A 20,941-nucleotide genomic window follows, 5' to 3' on the forward strand; every position below is an offset into this window, starting at 1 on the left:
TCTCTGTTCTTCTCTGGATAATTTCAAGTGTCCTCTCTTTTTTTTTTTTAAATGTAATTTTTATTTTATTTTATTTTTTTTTGAGGAAGATTAGCACTGAGCTAACATCTGTACCCATCTTCCTCTATTTTATATGTGGGATACCTGCCACAGCATGGCTTGATAAGCGGTACATAGATCTGTGCCCGGGATCTGAACTGGTGAACCCCGGGCCACCAAAGCAGACTGCACAAACAACAGCTATGCCATCAGGTCAGCCCCTCAAATGTCCTGTCTTCTAGTTCACAGATTCTTTCTTCTGCTTGATCCATTCTGATGGTGATGCTCTCTATTGCAGTTTTCATTTCTTTGATTGCATTCTTCAGCTCTAGAATTTGGTGCTTTTTTGTGATGTCTGTCTCTTTGTTAAATTTCTCATTCTGTTCGTGTATTGTTTTCCTGATTTCATCGAATTATTTTTCTGTGTTTTCTTTTTTACTTTGTTTTTGGTGAGGAAAATTTGCCCTGAGCTAACATCTGTGCCATTCTTCCTCTATTTTGTATTTGGGGTGCCTCCAGAGTATGGCTGATGCGTGGAGTAGATCCATGCCTGAGATCTGAACCCATGAACCTGGGCCACCAAAGCAAAGCACGCGGAACTTTAACCACTTGGCCATGAGGCTGGCTCCCTGGGTTTTCTTGTAGCTCATTTAGCTTCCTTGAAACAGCCATTTTGAATTTTTTATTGGATAAATCACAGATTTCTGTGTCTGTGGGGTTGGTTACTGGAAGATTATTGTGATCCTTGGTGGTATCACGTTTCCTTGATTCTTCATGTTTCTTGAAGTCTTGGGTTGCTGTCTTTGTGTTCAAAGTAGTAGTCACCTCCTCCAGTCTTTACCAGCCGACATCAGGTGAGAAATACCTTCTGTCAGCCCTGCTAGGGATTCTGAGGCTTTCTCAGACATTCTATGTATATGTCTACTCTATGCTTCTTACTCCCTGTTGTGGCAGAATTCTTAAACCTGTATGCCTTCTCTCAACCCTCAGTGCAGTAGACCAGGTGCTGACAGCCTCCTTTTGCTTTCCCATGGACATAGCTAAAGCTTAAGTTTGTGGTCTCTCCCTGACCTACAAACTCAGACTGGCTTTCTGCCTTTTTTTCCCCTGTGTTTGCTGGCTGTTTGCCAAAACTCTCACTTGTTGCCATTCATAGTGCACACAGGGAGCCAGCTACAGGGGGTACATGTGGGGGGAGGTCCATGGAATGCTGGGGGTGCCCATGGGTTAGTTGTGGGGATCTGTGGGCAAGGCATCCCCAGTGGCTCATGAGTGGGCATCCTGATGAAGTCCAGACACAGTTGGTAGAATCCACATCCCTTTAATGTTCTCTGAGATTTCTGTCTGCCGCTGTCCCATCTTCTTCCTCCTCCCTCCCCCAGTCATGCAGCTTAGGACTTTGTGCTCTGGATCGGAGGAGAGAGAAGTGGGTCTCTTCAACAGTGATCTGCACACCTAGGGAAGCTGGATGCTTACTCACACGTTCTCATTTTCCCCCATGAGAGTAACCATGGGCCATAAAGGGCATGGAGCCATGCTGCCTTGAGAGAGGAATGATATAGGTAAAGTCAAACTGTTCCTCTTATCCTCTCCAACGCATCCAAACTCACTTTTTTTTTTTGCTCCAGTGATGTGCTGGAACTTCTTTGCTGGAAACCTGGACTTCCACAAAGGCTGTCTTGTCTGTGGGTGATTGTCTAAGACATGTTCTCCAGGGGCTCCTGGACTGCAGCCAAGAGGAGCTGGAGCTGGCTCATAGGCCACTGCGGCATCCACAGCCTGGACTGAGGGCTGTATGCCTATTACCTGACACTTGGGTGGGAGAGGCTCCTCCCGGCTCCCCTGGCAAATGGTGCTGGATCCCACAGCTCATGCAAAGGCACTTTTGTCCATGTATAGATGCCAAATTGTTGTTGTAAACGGGGGCTTGGGGGGCTTACAAATGAGGTATGTCTTATTTGGCCTTGATGACATTACTCCACAATGGGTTTTGATAGATGTAGTCACTCATGAAACCACCACCATAATCAAGATAAGAACATTTCCATTACGTCTCAAAGTTTTCTTGTATCTCTTTGCATCCCTCATTCCACCTCTGGCTCCTTTATCTGGAATTTTATATAAATGAATCATATTGAATGCAGTCTTTTCTGTCTGGCTTCTTTCACCCAGCATGATTATTTTGGGATTCATCCATGTTGTTGGGTGTATCAGTGATTTGTTCCTTTATATTGATGAAGAGTAGTGATTCTTTTGTTTATACATTTTAAATACTCATTTGTTTATCCATTCACCTGTTGATAGATATTTAGGTTATTTCCAGTTTTTGGCTATTATGAATAAAGCTACTGTAAACATTTGTGAATAAGTATTTGCGTGAATATATGTCATTGTTTCTCTCGGTAAATACCTGAGAGTAAAATAGATGGGTTATATGATAGGTATATGTTTAACTCTATTGGAAACTGCCAAGCAATTTTTCAGAGTGATCATTCCATTTTGCATTCCTGTCAGCACTGTAAGAGAGTTCTAGTTGTTTCACATTCTTGCTGACATTTAGTGTCATTAGTCTTTTCAATTCTAGACATTCCATTATCATTATGACTTTAATTTGTATTCCCTTGATTATCAAAGATGTTAAGCATCCTTCCATGTGTTCATTGGCTATTAGTATATTTTCTTTTGTGAAGGGTCTATTCAAATATTTTGCCCACATTTAAAAATTAGATCTTTTGTCCTTTAATTATTGAATTAAAGAAGTTCTTTATATATATGGACTACAAGTCCCTTTGTCAGATATAAATATTGCATATAGTTTCTCTCAATCTGTGGCTTGCCTTTTTGTGTTCTTGATGTTAATAGTATCTTTTGAAGAGTAAAGTTTTAATTTTGGTGAGGGCTAGTGTGTCAATTTCTTATTTATATTTCATGCTTTTTTGGGTCCTAGCTAAGAAACCTTTGCCTTCCTTAAGTCTGAAGATTTGCTCCTATATTATTTTCTATAAGTTTGATAGTTTTATCTTTTATATTTAGGACTATGATTCACTTCATATTAATTTTAGTGTTTGATGTGAGGTAAGTGTCCATGTTCATTTTTTCAATAGTGATATCCAGTTGTTGTAGCAACACTTGTTGAAAATACTTTTTTTGCATTTGAATTGCTTTGACAACTTTGTTGAAAATTATTATGTATGTGGGTCTATTTCCGGATTGTCTATTTTTTCCATTGATCTCCATATATATTGTTATATTGTTTTGTTATTTCCATACTATATTCATTACACTAAATCTTTAAATCAGTTAATGTAAATTCTCTTTGTTCTACTTTTCTAAAATTACTTTGGATATTATATATTGTTTGTATTTCTACATTAATTTTAGAATTAGCTTACCAATTTCTGTATAAACACACACTGGAATGTTAATTGATATTGTGTTAGATATATAGATAAGTTTGGAGAGATTGATATCTTAACACATTGAGTCTTCTAATCCATGAATATGGTATATCTCTATTATGTCTTCTTTATTTTCTTTTAGCAATGTTTTATAGTTTTCAGAGTATAGGTCTTGCACAAATTTTGTTAAATTATCCCTAAATATTCCATATTTTTGATGCTACTATAAAAGGAATTGTTCTTTATATTTCGTTTTCTAATTGTTTATTGCTAGTATATAGAAATACTATGGGTTTTTATGTATTGACCTTGTATCTTGTAACATTGCTAAATTCACTTATTGATTCTAGTAACTCTCTTTAAATTCTTAGTACATTCTCTGTACATTATTATGTCATCTGCAAACACAGTTTTACTAGATTTAATTCTTCCTTTCCAACTTGAAGACCTTCTTATTTTCTTGCCTCGTTTCACTGGTCAGGACCTTCAGTGTGATGGTGAATATAGGTAGTGACAAGAGACAAATCTGCATGACCCTGGAGGCCTGTTTCCTCCCTCCTGTTGGTAGCTTAACAGAGAGCTGAGTCAGCTGAACTGAGCCAGCCTGTGGAGGGACAGCAAGTCCTTAAGCTGATGTTAGCGTTCCTGGCCTGCAGGTTCTTTTTAGGGCCCTTGGTATGTAGACCTTGGCCTTGGAAATGCATACTCCTTACCATTGTTCCTGGACCCAGCTATTCCTTGATAAATTTCTTGTTACTTAAGGAGACTAGGGGTTCCCTTCCCTCTCTAAAGCTAACATATGGATATGTAACAGTGTGTTGGTGTGTGTGGGGGGTGCTCATTCTTGCTCTTGGAGGAGTTTCAAGAGAACATCCAGGTTGCCAGCCAACAGAGGCTTCTCTGTGCTTGGCCATTTTGTATACAGAAGATCTGCGCCTAACCTATGCTGTGGAATAATTAGGGTTCAGTGTACAGAGTATGGTTCCCTACTTCTCTGCTTCTAAGGTTCTCCAATAAACACTATTTATAGCTATGCCCTCTGGTCTTAGTGGTGTGTGTCCATGACACCCTTACACAACAAGAGTTGAGAGGGCACCTGCTTGCCTAGTTCCTTATCTTATGGGGAAAGCATTCAGTCTTTCATCATTGAGAATGAAGTTTGCTGTGAGTTTTTTATGAAATTCCCTTCTCTTCATAGTTGCAAAGAGTTTTATTTTTTTATTCGTGAATGAGTGTTGAATTTTGTCAAAAGCTTTTTTCTGCATCTATTGACCCCTTATTATATAATGTCTTTCTTTGTCTCTAGTAATAATTTTTTAGTTAAAGTCTATTTTTTTAATGTGGTAAAAATACACATAACATAAAATTTACCATTTTAACCATTCTAAAATGTATAATTCAGTGGCAATTAAGAACATTTTATTTTGTGCAACTGCTACCACTGTCTAGAGCTCAGACTTTTTCATCATCCCAAATGGAAACCCTGTGCCCATTAAGCAGTTACTTTCCATTCCCCTCCTCCATCCCCTGGCAAACACTAATTTGCTTTCTGTGTCTATGGATTTGCCTATTCTGATTTTTTTAATATAAATAGGATCATACAATATGTATCCTTTTGTGTCTGGCTTCTTCACTTAATGTTTTCAAGTTTCATCCATGTTGCAACATGCATCAGTACTTCATTCCTTTTTATGGCTGATTAATATTCCACTGCATAGATATACCACATTGCATTTATCCATTCATCAGTTGACAGACATTTGAGTTGTTTCTACTTTTTGGCTATTGTGAATAGTGCTGCTATGAACACTCATGTACTAATTTTTGTTTGAACACCTGTTTTCAGTTCTTTTGGGTATATACATAGGAGTGGAAATATTGGGTCATATGGTACATTTTTAGTTAGTATGTAATTGCCAAACTGTTTTCCATAGTGGCTGTACTATATTACATGCCCATCAGTAATGTATAAATGTTCCAGTTCTCCATATCCCCACCAACACTTGTTATTTTCTATATTTTTAAATTTTAGCTATCCTAGTGGATGTGAAGTATTACCTTGTTGTGGTTTTGATTTGAATTTCCCTAGTGCCTAATGATGTCAAACACCTTTTCAACGCCTGTTGGCCACTTGTATATTTTCTTTGGAGAAACATCTATTAAAATTCTTTGTTCATTTTTACATTGGGTTGTTTGTCTTTTGGTTGTTGAGTAATAATAGTTTTTTATATATTCTGCATGCAAGATTCTTATCAGATAACATGATTTACAAATATATTCTCCCATTCTGTTGGTTTTATTTTCACTCTCTTGATGCACAAAAATGTTTAATTTTGATTAAGTTCAGTTTATCTATTTTTCCTTTTGTTACTTATGCTTTTGGTGTCATACTGAAGAAATCATTGCCAAATCCAAGGTCATGAAGATTTATCCCTGTGTTTCTAGCTTTTATATTCAGGTCTTTGATCCATTTTGAATTAACTGTGTACATGATGCGAGATAACGGTCAAGCTTCATTCTTTTGCATGTGGATGTCCAGTTGTCCCAACAACTTTGCTGAAGAGATTATTCTTTCCCCCTTGAATGGTCTTAGCACCCTTGTCTAAAATAAATTGACCATAGGTGAGTGGGTTTATTTCTGGACTCTCAAGTCGTTTTCATTAGTTGAGATGTCTTTCCTTATGCCAGTATCATACTGTTTTGATTACTGTACCTCTATAGTAGGTTTCAAAATCAGGAAGTGTGAATCCTTCAGCTTTGCTCTTCTTTTTCAAGATTGTTTTCACTATTCAGGTACCCTTGTGATTTCACGTGCATTTTTTCATTTCTTCAAAAAAGCCCATTGGAATTTTGATAGGCATTGAATTGAATCTGTAACTGCTTTGTGTTGCCATCATAACAATAGTTATTTTCCCAATCCATGAATGTAGGATGTATTTCCATTTATTTGTCTTCTTTAATTATTTTCAGCAATGTTTTGTAGTTTTCAATGTACAAGTCTTGCACTTCCTTGATTAAATTTATTCCTAAATATTTTATTATTTTTGATTCTACTGTAAATTGAATTTTCTTATTTTCATTTTCAGATTGTTCATTGCTAGTGTATACAAATACAACTGATTTTTGTGTTGCTCTTATATCCTGCAACTTTACTGAATTCATTTATTAACTCTAATAGATTTTTGTGTGTGTTTGTGGATTCTATAGAATTTTCTATATATAGGATCATGTCATCTGCAAATAGAGATAGTTTTACTTACTTCTTTCCAATTTGGATACCTTTTATTTCTTTTTCTTGCCTAATTACAAGTGGCTCACTTTAGATTTAAAGATACAAATAAATTGAAAGCAAAAGGATGGAAAAAGATATTTCATATAAACAGGAAAGAAAAGAGAACTGGAGTGGCTTTACTGATATCAGAGAAATTATACTTTAACACCTAAAGTTGTTATTAGAGACAAAGAAGAATATTATATAATGATGAAAGGGTTAATAGATGCTGAAAAAGCATTCAGCAAAATTCAATACCCAATCATGATTTTTAAAAGAATCTCTCAGTAAACTATGAATAGAAGGAAATTTCTTCAATTTGATAAAAGATATTTATGAAATATCATACTCAATGGTGAAAGACTAAATGGTTTCTACCCTAAGATAAGGAATAAGACAAGGATGCCTGCTTTCACCACATCTATTCAACATCATGCTGGAAGTTCTAGCCAGAGTAATTGAACAAAAATTTACCAAATACTTTAAATTGACTATTTCAACTATGTTTAAAGAGCTAAAGCAAATCATATCTAAAGAACTAAAGGAAATATGAGACTGATGTCTCCCCAAATAGTGAATATTAATAAGTAGATAGCAATTATAAAAAGGAACTAAATAGAACTTCTCAAATTGAAAAAACTTAACTGAAATGAAAATTCACTAGTGGGGCTCAGTAGCAGATTGAGAAGGCAAAAGAAAGAATCAGTGGACTTGAAGATAGGTTAGTTGTTCAATGTCTGGGCTTCCTCAGGGACAGTTTCTATTCTTGCTTTTTCCTTTGTATGGTTCCTACTTCCTTTTTTATTTCATGCCTTGTAATTTTTGTTGAAAACTATACATTTAAAAACTTAGAATATGAAAACTCTGTAAATGTAATTCTCTCCTCCCAGGGTTTGTTTTTATTGATGCTTGCTGTAGTTGTTGTTTGTTTGTTTCATGACTTTTAGGAACTAATTCTATAAAGTCTGTACTCTGTTATATGTGGCCATAGTAGTCTTTTCCCCATTTATTTAGTGGTCAGCTAATGATTAGATAGAACTTAACTGGAACCAAAAAATATTTCCCAGTCTTTGCTAGAGGGCTCTGTGTACATGTTGGGGCATGCCTTCAACACCCAGCCAGGCAGTTGAAAACTGTGCCTTAGCCTTCACTTCCTACTTTCACAGACCCTCAAGGTCAGAAAGAGCTAAAGTTAGGATTTTCTGATGATTTTCCTGAGCATGCACATACCTGCATGCAGCCCTGGGCATGCATGGGGCCTTATTCTAGGTGGGAGATGCTGATGGCTTAGATGAGGCTGTGGTGATGGAGAAGAAAAATCTAGATGATATTAAGGAGGTAGAATTAATTGATTATTAAATATACAGATAGACACATACATTATCTGAAAAGAGAAATATTTTGTTTTAAAATTATAATAGTGAATATTTTAACCTTTTTAAAACCTGTGTGAGAGATTATCCATGTTTCTTTGTTGATTTGCTTCACTTTGAACTCTGTAATAAATCTGTATTTGACCCGAAGACAATTGGTCTATCTATTCAGGAAAGCAAATTATAAAAGGAAGTTATTTCTGAATCTTTTTATAACAAAAACTTGTCCTTCCCAGTGGATATTTTGACATATGTGGTCTGGAAGCTGAGTGGGTTACCTGCAACTCGTGTAATTGGAAGCGGCTGTAATCTAGACTCTGCACGTTTCCGTTACCTCATTGGAGAGAAGTTGGGTGTCCATCCCACAAGCTGCCATGGCTGGATCATCGGAGAGCATGGTGATTCTAGTGGTAAGTGTAAACCTGTTGTCGTGGTATAATCACGCTTCTTATCTCTAATCATACTTATTTTCTTTAAAGTCTATTTTTTCTGATAGTAATACAGCTGCACAACTTTTGATTTATTAGGACTTCCCTGGTGTATCTTTTTCTAGTTCTTTACTTTCAGTCTTTTGCATCATTGATTTAGCTCCCTCTCATAAAATAGTGCATAGGACATATAAGCATTTTAAAAAATCAATGAATGTTTCTCTTATCTGGAGCACTTTCATTTAATGTGATTTTTAAGATAGCATTATTGAGATATATTTCACATACCATAAAATTCACCCATTTAAAGTGTATAATTCATTGGATTTTAGTATATGCACAGAATTGTGCAACCATCACCACAATCTAATTATAGAACATTTTCATCACCCCAAAAAGAAACTCCCACTCCTGCACTCACCCCCACCTTAGCCCCAGACAACCACTAATCTGCTTTCTGACTACATAGATTTGTTTATTCCAGACTTTTCATATAAATAAATTATATAATATGTGATTTAAGCTATTACTTAGGCCATACCAACCTTTTTCTTTTCTGAACTTAAACATTTAATCTCTGCTACATAATTAGAACTTAATACTTCTTATAATATTGTCTAATTGTGTCATATGTGTAAATCTTCTTTCCATTATGGCAATAAACTCATTGAGAATAAGGACCATTTGTTCATTCATTCATTTATTTGTTTGTTCAAAACATTTAACAAGCCCTTCTCTCTTCTTTATACTGCAAAGGTCGTAGTATAATAAATACTGTCAGTTTGACTTGGACAAATACTTCTTGGACCAGTGCCTTAACGTGATCCTGTTGACTCGTATTATTGTCTTAACTCAGCTCTTCCTCCTGAAAGTCATTACAAATAATTTTTCCAGATATGTTTTAATTTCTTATAATAATATTGTGATTTTATTTTTATAAATCAGTATGTTCTGATTAGTATTAATTTAAATATGTTTAATATTCTATTTAGTGAGATTTTCGTTTATTTCTTTTCTCTTTTTCTGCTTTCTATGGATCAGTTAAATTTCCTCCACTACTTGGGATTATACGCTCATTTTGTAAGTGGTTACCTATAAATTTTAACATTCATACTTGACCTCAAAAATAATTAGTGTCTATTCTTCTTTGGGGCAATACAAAGACCTTAGAATGCTTTAAGTTTGATCACCCTCTTTCTGTCATATGTGTAATTATTAACTGCTTTTCTGGCTTCATCCTGTTTCTGTATCCCCCTGAGCAGTTACAGTTCTTATTATTGGAGTGGTCAGCACCTCTTTCTGTTTGTGTGCGTTTGCCAGTTTTCTTGCTTACCTTTATTTCCTGCATCTAACGCCTGTTTCTGGATTCAGTTTTCTTCCTCCTGTCAGTGTTGTTTGTGGGAAGTTGTTTCAGTTTCACCACATTCTTGAGTGACAGTTTAACCGGATAAAGAGATTCTAGATGGACAGTTTTTCCCCCTTAGCCCTTTCGTACCTTTGAGAAGTATGGTATTAATTTGTTGTTTTTTTTTCTTCCTTACTTATAATAGTTTATCTTTTCTTGTCAGTGCTTTTCTTTGTGGATTCTGTATTTGTATCTTGCTTTAAAATGCCTCCTGTACCTCACAATTATAAATAAATTCTACTACATATTTTTCTAACAGTTTATAATTTTACTTTTTGCATTTCCCTCTTTTGTCCTTTTGCAACTTATTTTTATATGTGATATAAGGTAGTAACCTAACTTTATTTTCAAAAACCCCACTGAACTGAAACAACTGATGCAGTCTTGGGAAGAAGAGCTCATCCTGAGGTCTGTTTCTTTCAGTGCCCTTATGGAGTGGCGTGAACGTTGCTGGCGTTGCCCTGAAAACTCTAGACCCTAAATTAGGGACTGATTCAGACACGGGCCAGTGGAAGAATATCCACAGACAAGTTGTTGGAAGGTAACAGTACTCATTCAATTTCTTAATGCCTCAATGATCAGCCTTGAGAACAGATTTTGCAGACGAAAAGTTTATAGTTGAGCTTTGCTTTTTGTGAGGTAAATAACTAACCTTCTGAAAAATCCCAAAATTCAGACTTAGATCATGCATAGCTTTCTTTGAGGGGCATTTTTCAAAGGGAAAATGTATTTATCGTTTCATAAGAACTCATACGTGTTTGAAGGCGACACAGCATAGTGAAAGGGTTGAAATTTGGCTTCACCATTTATTAGTGATGTGATATTGGGAAGTTATTTAAAATGTCATAAGCTCAGTTTCCTCATCTTTAAAATGGGGATCATAATGGAGCCTACCTTAGAGGATTATTATGAAGACTAAATGAGTTGGTACATGTAAAATGCTTAGAACACTACTGAGGACTTATTAAGTGTTTGACAATGACTTGATGAAAAGAAACATGAAGCTGATGCAGATGATCAGATGTTAACTAGATTCACTTATAAATGAAGTGTCTGATTCTGTATACCTCGGCCTTAAGGGCACACGTGCTTCTCCTTCATGCTTTAGCCAAGTTACATGTTAGTAGCAGTTATAGAACTTAGAAATCACTTTTGGATATTCAAAACTGGAATATTAAAGCTACAAAAGCCACAAGTCTGGTGTATGTATATTTTGTGATAACAACCTTACAAAAATATATAAGAATTAGGGCAGAGACTAAATAGGCACACAATATAACAAAAAAGTCATTATTGGTGAGTTTTTACTCTCTAAATACCTTTTAGTTAAAAAAATTATTTTATTTCCTGATCATAAAAGCACATGACCCTTTAATGAGTACAGAGTTTCAGTTTGGGAAGATGAAAAAGTTCTGGAGAGGATGGTGGTAATAGTTGTACAACAGTGTTTCTGTACATAGTGCCATTGAACAGTGTGCTTAAAAATGGTTAAAATGGCAAATTTTGCCACAATTATAAAAAGTAAAATTTGGAAAGTACATGGCTACCAACAGTGGTCTGAAGTTCAGACTGTCAAACTAGCAGGACATCATAGGCCTTAAGAGAGCATCAAGTTTATCCAGCTTGGTGGAAAGGATACTGGATAGAAAACAGCTTAGAGTATTAGCATTTTCTTTGGGAGGATTGCAAATGCTCAGGTGTAGCTTCCAGGTCCCGTCACTGTGTGGGCACGCTGAGTCGAAGGGATGAGGGCAGACCACCCAGCACAGGAAAGCTGCTGCCTGTGCTTCGCAGGAGTTTTAATATAGTTCTTGTCACATAGCCCTCAGGATCCACATGCTTGCTCCCCATCTTCTAGCCCTGCTGCAACGCACAGATCAAGGGTTACATAATATACAGTGCTAATAACCTTGTTCTGTTATGGTTAATATTCCACATTTATCTTAATGAATTTATTATTTTCTTTTTTCCAGTTTTTTTATTTTGGTAAAATACACATAACATAAAATTTACTATCTTAACTAGTTTTAAGTGTATAGTTCAGTGGTATTAAAATCATTCATGATGTTGTGTAACCATCACCAACATCCATTTTGTAATTCTTTTCATCTTGTAAAACTGAAACTCTATATCCATGAAACAATCCCTCCTCATTTCAAACCCCTCTCCTGAGGCCTTGACAACCACCATTCCACTTTCTATGATTTTGAATACACTAAGAATTTCGTCTAAGTGGAATCATACAGTATTTTTTGTGTGTGACTGGCTTGTTTCACTTAGCATAATGTTCATCCACGTTATAACATATGGCAGAGTTTCCTTCCTTTTTAAGGCTGAATAGTATTCCTTTGTATGCGTATACCACATATTGCTTATCCATTCATCTTTTGATGGACACTTGGGTTGCTTCCATGTTTTAGCAATTGTGAATAATGCTGCTATGAACACGAGTGCACAGATATCTCTTTGAGACCCTGCTTTCAATTCTTTTGGGTATATACCCAGAAGTCGAATTGCTTGATCATATGATAATTCGGTTTTGACTTTTTAGAGAAACCACAATACTATTTTTCACAGCAGCTGTACCATTTTACATTCCCACCAACAGTGCACAAGGGTTCCAGTTTCTCCACATCCTTGTCAAAGATTTGTTATTTTCTGTTCAATAGTAGCCATCCTCATGGGTGTGAGATGGTATCTCATTGTAGTTTTGACTTGCATTTCCTTGTTGATTAGTGACGTTGAGCATCTTGTCATGTGCTTTGTGGCCATTTGTATATGTTCTCTGGAGAAATGTCTATTGAAGTCTTTTGCCCATTTTTTAATTGAGTTGTTTGTTTTGTTGTTGTTGAGTTTTAAGAATTCTTTCTATATTCTGGATATTAATTTCATAAAAGATATATGATTTACAATTATTTTCTTTCATTCTGTGGGTTCCCTTTTTACTCTGTTGATACTATCTTTTGATGCACAGAATTTCAAAATTTTCATGAAGTCCAATTTGTCTATTTTTTCTTTTGTTGCCTTTTGTGTTATATCTAAGAAATTCTTGCCAAAAGCAATGTTGTAAAGCTTTTGCACTATGTTTTCATATAAGAATTGCATAGTTTTAGATCTTACATTTAGGGTCTTTGATCCACTTTGAGTTAATTTTTCTATATGGTGTTAGGTAAGGGTCCAATCTCATTCCTTTGCATCTGGATGTCCAGCTTTCCTAGCACCATTTGTTAAAAAGACTGTCCCTTCCCCATTCAGTGGAATGTTGAAAATCTGTTGACCATAGATATGTAGGTTTATTTCTGGGTTCTCTATTTTATTCCATTGGTCTATACATTTGTCTTCATGCTAGTACCACACTGTTTTGATTACTGTAGCTTTGTATTAAGTTTTGAAATCAGGAAGTGTGAGTCCTTCAGCTTTGTTCTTCTTTATCAAGATTGTTTTAGCTATTTGGAGCCCCTTGAGATTCCGTGTAACTTTTAGGATGGGTTTTTCTATTTCTGCAAAAAAAATATCTTTGGGATTTTGATAGGGATTGCATTGAATGCATAAACCATTTTGGCTAGTATTGACATCTTAATAATATTGTCTTCCAACCATGAGCATGGGTGTGTACCCATTTATTTGTGTCTTCTTTAATTTGTCTCAGCAATGTTTTGTAGTTTTCATTATACAAGTTTTTTGCCTCTTTGGTTAAGTTGATTCCTAAGCATTTTATTCTTTTTGATGCTATTGTAAACAGGATTGTTTTCTTAATTTCCTTTTCAGATCATTGTTATCATATGGAAATGCAGTTTTTTATGTTGACTTTTTATCCTGCAACTTTGCTGACTTCCTGTATTCGCTCTAACAGGTGTGTGTGTGTGATCTTTGGGGTTTTCTGTGGATAAGATCACGTCATCTGTAAGCACAGATGCTTTTACTTCTTCCTTTCCAATTTGGATAACTTTTATTTCTCTTTCTTGCCTAACTGCTCGGGATAGAACTTCCAATACTATGTTGAATAGAAGTGGTAAAAGTGGGCATCCTTGCCTTGTTCTTTATTTTAAAGGAAAAGCTTTCAGTCTTTCACCATTGAGTATGATCTTGACTGTGAGATATTTATATATGGCTTTTATTATGTTGGGGTAGTTTCCTTCTATTCACAGTTTCTTGACTGTGTTAATCATGAAAGCATGTTGAATTTTGTCAGATGATTTTTCTGCATGAATTGAGATGATAGTGTAGTTTTCTCCCTTTCATTCTGTTAATGTGGTATGTTACACTGATGGATTTTGGTATGTTGAACCATCTTTGCAATCAAGGAATAAATCCCAGTTGGTCATGGTGCATAATTTTTTTAATATGCTGGATTTGGTTTGCTAGTATTTTGTTGAATATTATCTAGCCCCAGGGGCCTAATGGTTAAGTTTGGCATTCTCCACTTTGACAGCCCAGGTTCGGTTCCTGGGCACGGACCTACACCACCCGTCTGTCAGTGGCCATGCTGTCGTAGCTGCTCACATACAAAAAGAGGAAGATTGGCAGCAGATGTTAGCTCAGGGTGAATCTTCCACAGGAAAAAAAATTGCATAATGTTTAGGACTGTGCTATTTTCCTTTGAAAAATGTATCGTGAACATTTGCCCATATTTCCATATATTGCTAATTTAATGATATATTCTTAGGGAAAATATGTACACATGGCTTAAAATTATATAAAAGTTACATTGGCACCCTAGTAACAATTTTCAGTGGTCAGTGAGATATGTATACTAACTTTCAAGGTGATCAGATTCTATTTTTGGATATTTAAGCAACAATACAAAAAATTTAAAATTAGTTTTATCTTGAGTGGCACATATGCCCTACTTTCCTGCCTTTATGATAAAAAAAGGGTGAATTAATTATTATTTAAAGTGAATAATGAAGTTTATGAGAGAATATAGAAACTTTTATTGTCTATTCATAAATAATTTCCAGAAGAAATCTCAGAAAATTTTAATAGAGTGACCTTGACATGTAGGTTGCTTCAAAATGGATGCTTGAAAAATACTATGTTTTCTCTAAGTTGGCTTCTCATGAATTTGATTTTCTAACATTTTACAACTGTAGTGCCTATGAGATTATCAAGCTGAAGGGGTACACCTCTTGGGCCATTGGACTATCTGTGACAGATCTAGTAGGATCAATTTTGAAAAATCTTCGAAGAGTGCATCCAGTTTCCACTATGGTTAAGGTAGGTTAAGTTGAATATTCATCTCTCATCTTTCCTTTAATATTTGTTGAGTCCTTACTATGTGTCAGGCCTTATACAAGATGTTGAGGCTATCATGGTGACAAAAAAGACAGGGGCCTGACCTAACATAGTTTCATGAAGGAAATGGACTTAATAGAACAATTACAAAAGTAAATACATAACAACAAATTGTGGTGAGTGCTATGATGACAAACTACCAAGTGCTGGGAGTATACAAGAAGAGACTTTAATTACCCTGGGGAGGGGGCGCGGGAGATGGTTAGGGAAGACCTCCTAAGGAAGTCTAATGTGACCTAATCAGAATAATGAGAAGGAGTTACTTTGCAAGGCTGGACTAATATTCCAAACAAAGGGAACAAAAGCCACAGAAGCCAACTCAAACTAGCTTAAGCAAAAAAGAAAATATATTGGCTCTGTAACTGCAATGACAAGGAGGCCTGATCCAGGTGCTCAAACTGTCACCAGAGCTGTCTTTTCTTTCCGTTTTCTTGGCTCATCTTTTCACTCTATTGGCTTCAGTCTCATGTGGACTTTTTGCATGGGGTAACAAAGAGGGCCTGCAGCAGTTGTAGGCTTAAGAGTTGTAATATCAGGACCCTGCCTCTCCCTTGTCCATTATTAATTTCTTCATAATTGGCCTTTCTAGGATCACAAGTCCAGTCTTGTGATACCTGTTGGTTTACAGAGAGAGTTTCCAAAATAAAAAGAGAGGTCCTGTCAACAAAAAAGGGGAGGAGATGTTGGACAGGCAAAGACAACACATCCCTTACACATGGTAACTGAAGCCATGAATTTTAACGGGCTTGCCTAAAGAGAGTGTATAAAGTGAGAAGACAGATTGAGATTGAGTCTTGAGGAATTCCAATATTAAAAGTTGAGTTTATAGTGTGAGTCCACAAAGGTGACTAATAAGTGGCAGCCAGAGAATTAAAAGAAAAACCAAGAGAACATGGAATCATGGTAACCAAGAGAAAGGAGGATACTTTAAAGATGAAAGGATTGGTTTCTGTTGTTGATTTATATTGTGAAATCATATAAATTGAGGATTAAAAATGCCAGGAGGATAAACTGACAGAAGTCATTGATAACCTGAACAGGAACTGTTTACTGCATAGGAATGAAAGCCTGACTGGAGTACAGGGCTAACCTTGGCAATACTGATAATCCTTCATTGTGGGGCGCTGTCCTGTGCATTGTGGGATGTTGGCAGCATCCCTGGCCTCTACCCATTAGATGCCAATAGCATACCCCTTTCTGCTAGTTTTGACAATCAAAAATGTCTCCAGATATTGCCAAGTGTCCCTTGGGAGGCCAAATCACCTCTGGTTGAGAACCTCTGAAGTAGAAAGGAAATTAAGAAAGTGTAAACAGCTCTTTTGAGGTGTGTGGTTGGGAAGGTAAGGAGAGAGAGAAGAGTAACTGGAGAGGAAAATCAGGGCAAGGCAAACTTGTTTTGTTTTGTTTTAAAGATAAGATGTTGATGGTAAAGAAGATATTGAAGATAGAAGTAATAAGCAGAGGGGATGGGATCCAGAGCATTGGTGAAGGTATTAGCCCTAGAAAGGAGAAGAGAGAGCTATCTGTTGAAATAGGAGATAACAAAGACAGGATAGGTAATGAATCATATAGATTTCTAAGTTTGGCATCCGAAGCATCTGATGCCTTCTTTTTAGTGAAAGAAGACAAAATCATCTACTGAGAGTCAGGGGAGGTATAGAAAAGTCAGATGTTTGAACAAATTTGAAATCATCTTTATAGACAGTGAAAAATAGAACTTGACCAAAAAAGGGCAGAGTTACTGTCAGGTAGATGCTTATTTGAGGTTGCTAAGCATTAATTTGTAACATAAGTCAAAGATCAGCTTTGCTGTATAGTTTTCTCTAGGGATCTGAGCACAGGAGTGGAGAAAGCAGAGAGCTGAATTCATCTGGGTTTGGGTTTTACTTGCATGGTGTGAAAGGAAGAGAGAGAGAGATGTAGCTTTGGCTTGTATGCATGTTAAAAATGAGTTTGACTTGGTCAAGGGTCACAGACAAATTCAAGACCTTTGTCCTTAAATGTGATCTACATTCAAATGAATAAATTATAAAAAGAAAATGAGTAATAAAGAATTTAAGAAATATTTATAAAAACTGAAAATTGAAATAGGCAAGAGGTCTTAGGGTGTGGCCAAAGGGTTAAAGAATGATGAATCATGGAATCTAAGTTGGATATGGAGGAACCCATAACAAGGTCCAGAGTGGGATATTTGGGGTGGGAGGAGAAGGTCCCATGAGCTAAAGAAGTCAAGAAACTAGAAAGTAAGGGAATTGGTTGATTTATCCACATGGACAATGAAATCACCAAAGATAATGCCAGAAATTGGGATAGTGAGGGAAGATGGTAAGCCAGGTGTCAAAGTCTTTTATGAATGAGCTGGAATAACCTAGAGGTTAGTAGATGGTCATTAGAAAGGGGAACAGAGTTGATTACGATGAGCCTCAAAAAAATAGGGGTTTTTTTTTTTTTTTTTTAAGAGAGTAGGGGATTAATGGTTTGGAAGAGACCACGAGGAGTACACAATGGGTACCACACATCCCTCCTCTTTTGAGGATGCACAGGGGCTGTGGGAGAATAGGCAGTTACCCCTAGAGGCTCCTGAGGAAAAGATAGGGAGGTGTCCACTGAGTGCTCTGAGAAGAGATTGACTAATAGGGTGATTTCATAGCCTTTACTCATCAATGGACAAGTTATATTGTATAGGAAATACTTACACATTTGACATTAAGAGCAGAATCATTTGTGTACACTGATTCTTTTTTTCCCCAGTGACTTCATTTTTATTATTTCACATTTTCGGCAAATAAATAAAAGTGCAGAGTTTATTTCACATCAATATATTAACTGTATTTTTTGTCAGAGAATTATCTTTAAACCTAGCACTTCACGGCCAGTCTAAGAGCAAATGAGAGCAAATTTTAGTGCATCCAGGGGTCATACTGCCAACCAGGCATGAGGCTTAAAGGGAAAAGGGTATGCTGAGCCGATGGCAGCAGGTCATGGTCAACACAGGGCCAGGCCAGGCCTTAGGGGTCAGGGCCCATTGTTTCCAGCCCACCCAGCAGCCCTAAATGCCATGACAGGATGGACACGCCTTCTCCAGTTCTAGTCCGAGAAGCCCCTTCTAGAAGGAGGAGAGACAGAGAAAGTAGAGGGAAACAAACTTCCAAGACACTAGCAGAAAATCAGAGGGGCTTCTTCTTCAGCCACAGTGGCCTTGTTCCTGATGCCACCCGACCCCAGCAGCTCATGTTGAAGCTCCCAAAGTTACACAGAGGTGGCAACAGACTGACCAAGGACAGGATAAGGGAAGGGAAGGTGAGTGTAACTGGAGCTGGAGGCTGGCCGGGAATGGAATTTGGGCTGATGGTCTGGCGGGACAGTGGCCTTTCCTGGCCAGGCACAGACCAAAGTGGAGTGAACGTGAGTACAGCCTGGCAGGGGGCCCTCAGGGGGAGACATGTGGCTGGTCTTATGGAGGTCATGAAGTCAAGTATAAAGTGCTTCCAAAATGAGCGAGCTGGACTGCAGTGGAGGAGGTGGCCAGGGAGTCCCTCTGTGGGTGACTAGAGAGAAACATGAACAAGGGGTACACCCTGAGCTCCCGAGGAGAGCCCTGGAGCTGGTGAGAGGGAAGCTTGACTGAGTAGCGCCTGTGGGCTCTGAGCCTTCCCAGCCACTTCCTGCTTCAGCCTTCACTGTTCCCTTGTTAGTTCACACCAAACCCAGGCTGTTGATTCACAGTCCTTCCTCAGATAAAGTGGCATCATGAAGGGCTGCATGGCATCCTTCCCCATGGCGAGAAAGATGACCTTGGTCACTCTGAAGGCCTCCTGTTCTTCATGTCATTGGACACAAGTTCCACATGGTCAGATGACTTCAGGATGCTCTTGGTTTGTTGACATTCACCCCACCGCCCCACCCCGAGTGGTTCTTTCTGATGTACTCTTATTCTGAAGCTCTCTGGCATAGCTGCTTTTCCATATCAGGTTGCTGAATAATAATAATCTAATTTTGCCTTTTAGGGCTTATATGGAATAAAAGAAGAAATCTTTCTCAGTATCCCTTGTATCTTGGGGCGAAATGGTGTCTCAGATGTTGTGAAAGTTAACTTGAATTCTGAGGAGGAGGCCCTTTTCAGGAAGAGTGCAAGCACACTCTGGGATGTCCAAAAAGACCTGCAATTTTAAAGCCTTTTAGTGTTCTACTGTTGACTGTAACCGAAGGCTACAGACCGTATATTTTACATTTTAAAAGTGTTATCATCTGATCTGTAAAAAATAAAAAAAAAACATTGGAGACCTATGACATAACTCCAGTCTCTCAAGGCTAGAAAAAGGAAATGGTAAAGAGATTTCTTCTCTTTGTGAATCTCTTATAGCTCTGTTCTAACGATGCCCAGCCTGTGCAGATGTAAGTTGTACTTCTGAGGGGCGTCATATATGGGAGAGCTGCCTTCAGGTTTAGTGGAATATGTATAATAATCTACTGTAATATAGAACTTACGATTCTTCCCACAGAACAACAAGCACTTTTTCTAGTACTGAAGTTCCATCCTGTGCTTTCTTCCATTCGGGCAGCAGCATATGCACTTTCTATTGCTTCCTTAGCTTCCTGGGTCTATGTGTAATCTTTACTAGGTGCTTATGTTTAAGACCATGTATATCAGAAGAAAAATAGAAATATAACTATGGTATGAGAAAGTTAGATGAAGTGTCTTCAACCCTGCAAGTATTATACTAATTCATTTAAACTGAAGTAGTTGATTTGCTGTCTCTGTTGAATGACCAGCCCCTGGGTCATTCGTTCAGTAGGCTATTACTATGTTTGCTGTGTTATGGTTGAGGTCAATATGACACACTGCTCCTCAACTATCTCACGGTGCGTGTTTAGGCTACCTCAACTAACTGATTGAGTATTGATGAATGCTTGACAGCAGTCAATTGGTACTTCCCCCTTGGTGCCCAAGGTAAGAGTGCAAGTGCTTCTTCTGATTTATATATATATAAATATATAATATATACCGTATATCAAATATATATAATATTTCCTTCATTCCACAAAGAATTTAAGGCAGCTATAGGAAATATACAATGAGACAAAAACTAAGAAATCAGGACTAAGGTAATGCATAAATTCGACTGCGACAGGACGAGTGGGAAAAATTAGAAGGCAGGCATGCAGGCCCTGAGGACTTACATGGCTCTGGTGGAGGCCACTCATTTGGTCAGAGTTCACCCTCTGCTATTGCTACCTTAATAGCTTTCACTGTGGTCGTCTACTACTGGACTTGATTAGTTTCCCATTATTTTGTCCTTTTCCCTCGTTTTCAGCTCTTCCCTTGAATGCACGAAATATGGTCATGAGTAGAGTTTAGTTAGGATGGTGGAAAGAGGAATCTTCTGTGGATTTTGCCTTTTTAAAAAAAGCTCCTCTTTGTACACCAAATTAAAACTTGCTTTTAGGAAATCCTTGCAGAGACTGAAAGGCTGCAAATCTAGTTTCTACAGGGACTATTCTAGGAAGGAAAACTGCTCTACACTGTGTGTTCTCAACAGGGGCAATCTCGCCCCCAAAGGGGTGGAAATTGGTGCTGGGGTGGGGGTGGGGTGAAAAAAAACTTAGATATTACAAGGATTTGGCTCTCCAAAGCTCAACCCAACTACACAAAATTTATTCCTTAATATTTAATTTGACGATGGAGGGTGGGAGGCAGCTGAATGATTGGGGGAAATGTCTAGAAAGGCTCT

General features: G+C 37.3%; 1 protein-coding gene across 1 annotated transcript in view; it reads left to right on the forward strand.

Moving 5' to 3' along the window:
• Nucleotides 1–19,485, forward strand: part of LOC106837535 (L-lactate dehydrogenase C chain) — a 38,003-nt gene extending 18,518 nt beyond the window's left edge. The window contains exons 4-7 of the mRNA XM_014851146.3: nucleotides 8,318–8,491; nucleotides 10,338–10,455; nucleotides 15,008–15,131; nucleotides 19,217–19,485. Coding sequence (XP_014706632.1) covers nucleotides 8,318–8,491; nucleotides 10,338–10,455; nucleotides 15,008–15,131; nucleotides 19,217–19,381 — 581 coding nt within the window. The 3' untranslated portion in view covers nucleotides 19,382–19,485. The remainder of the gene's footprint in view (nucleotides 1–8,317; nucleotides 8,492–10,337; nucleotides 10,456–15,007; nucleotides 15,132–19,216) is intronic.
• The last annotated feature ends 1,456 nt before the right edge of the window (nucleotides 19,486–20,941 follow it).

The sequence above is a fragment of the Equus asinus genome, chromosome 20 (genome assembly GCF_041296235.1).
Source record: "Equus asinus isolate D_3611 breed Donkey chromosome 20, EquAss-T2T_v2, whole genome shotgun sequence".
In the NCBI taxonomy this organism is placed as follows: domain Eukaryota; kingdom Metazoa; phylum Chordata; class Mammalia; order Perissodactyla; family Equidae; genus Equus; species Equus asinus.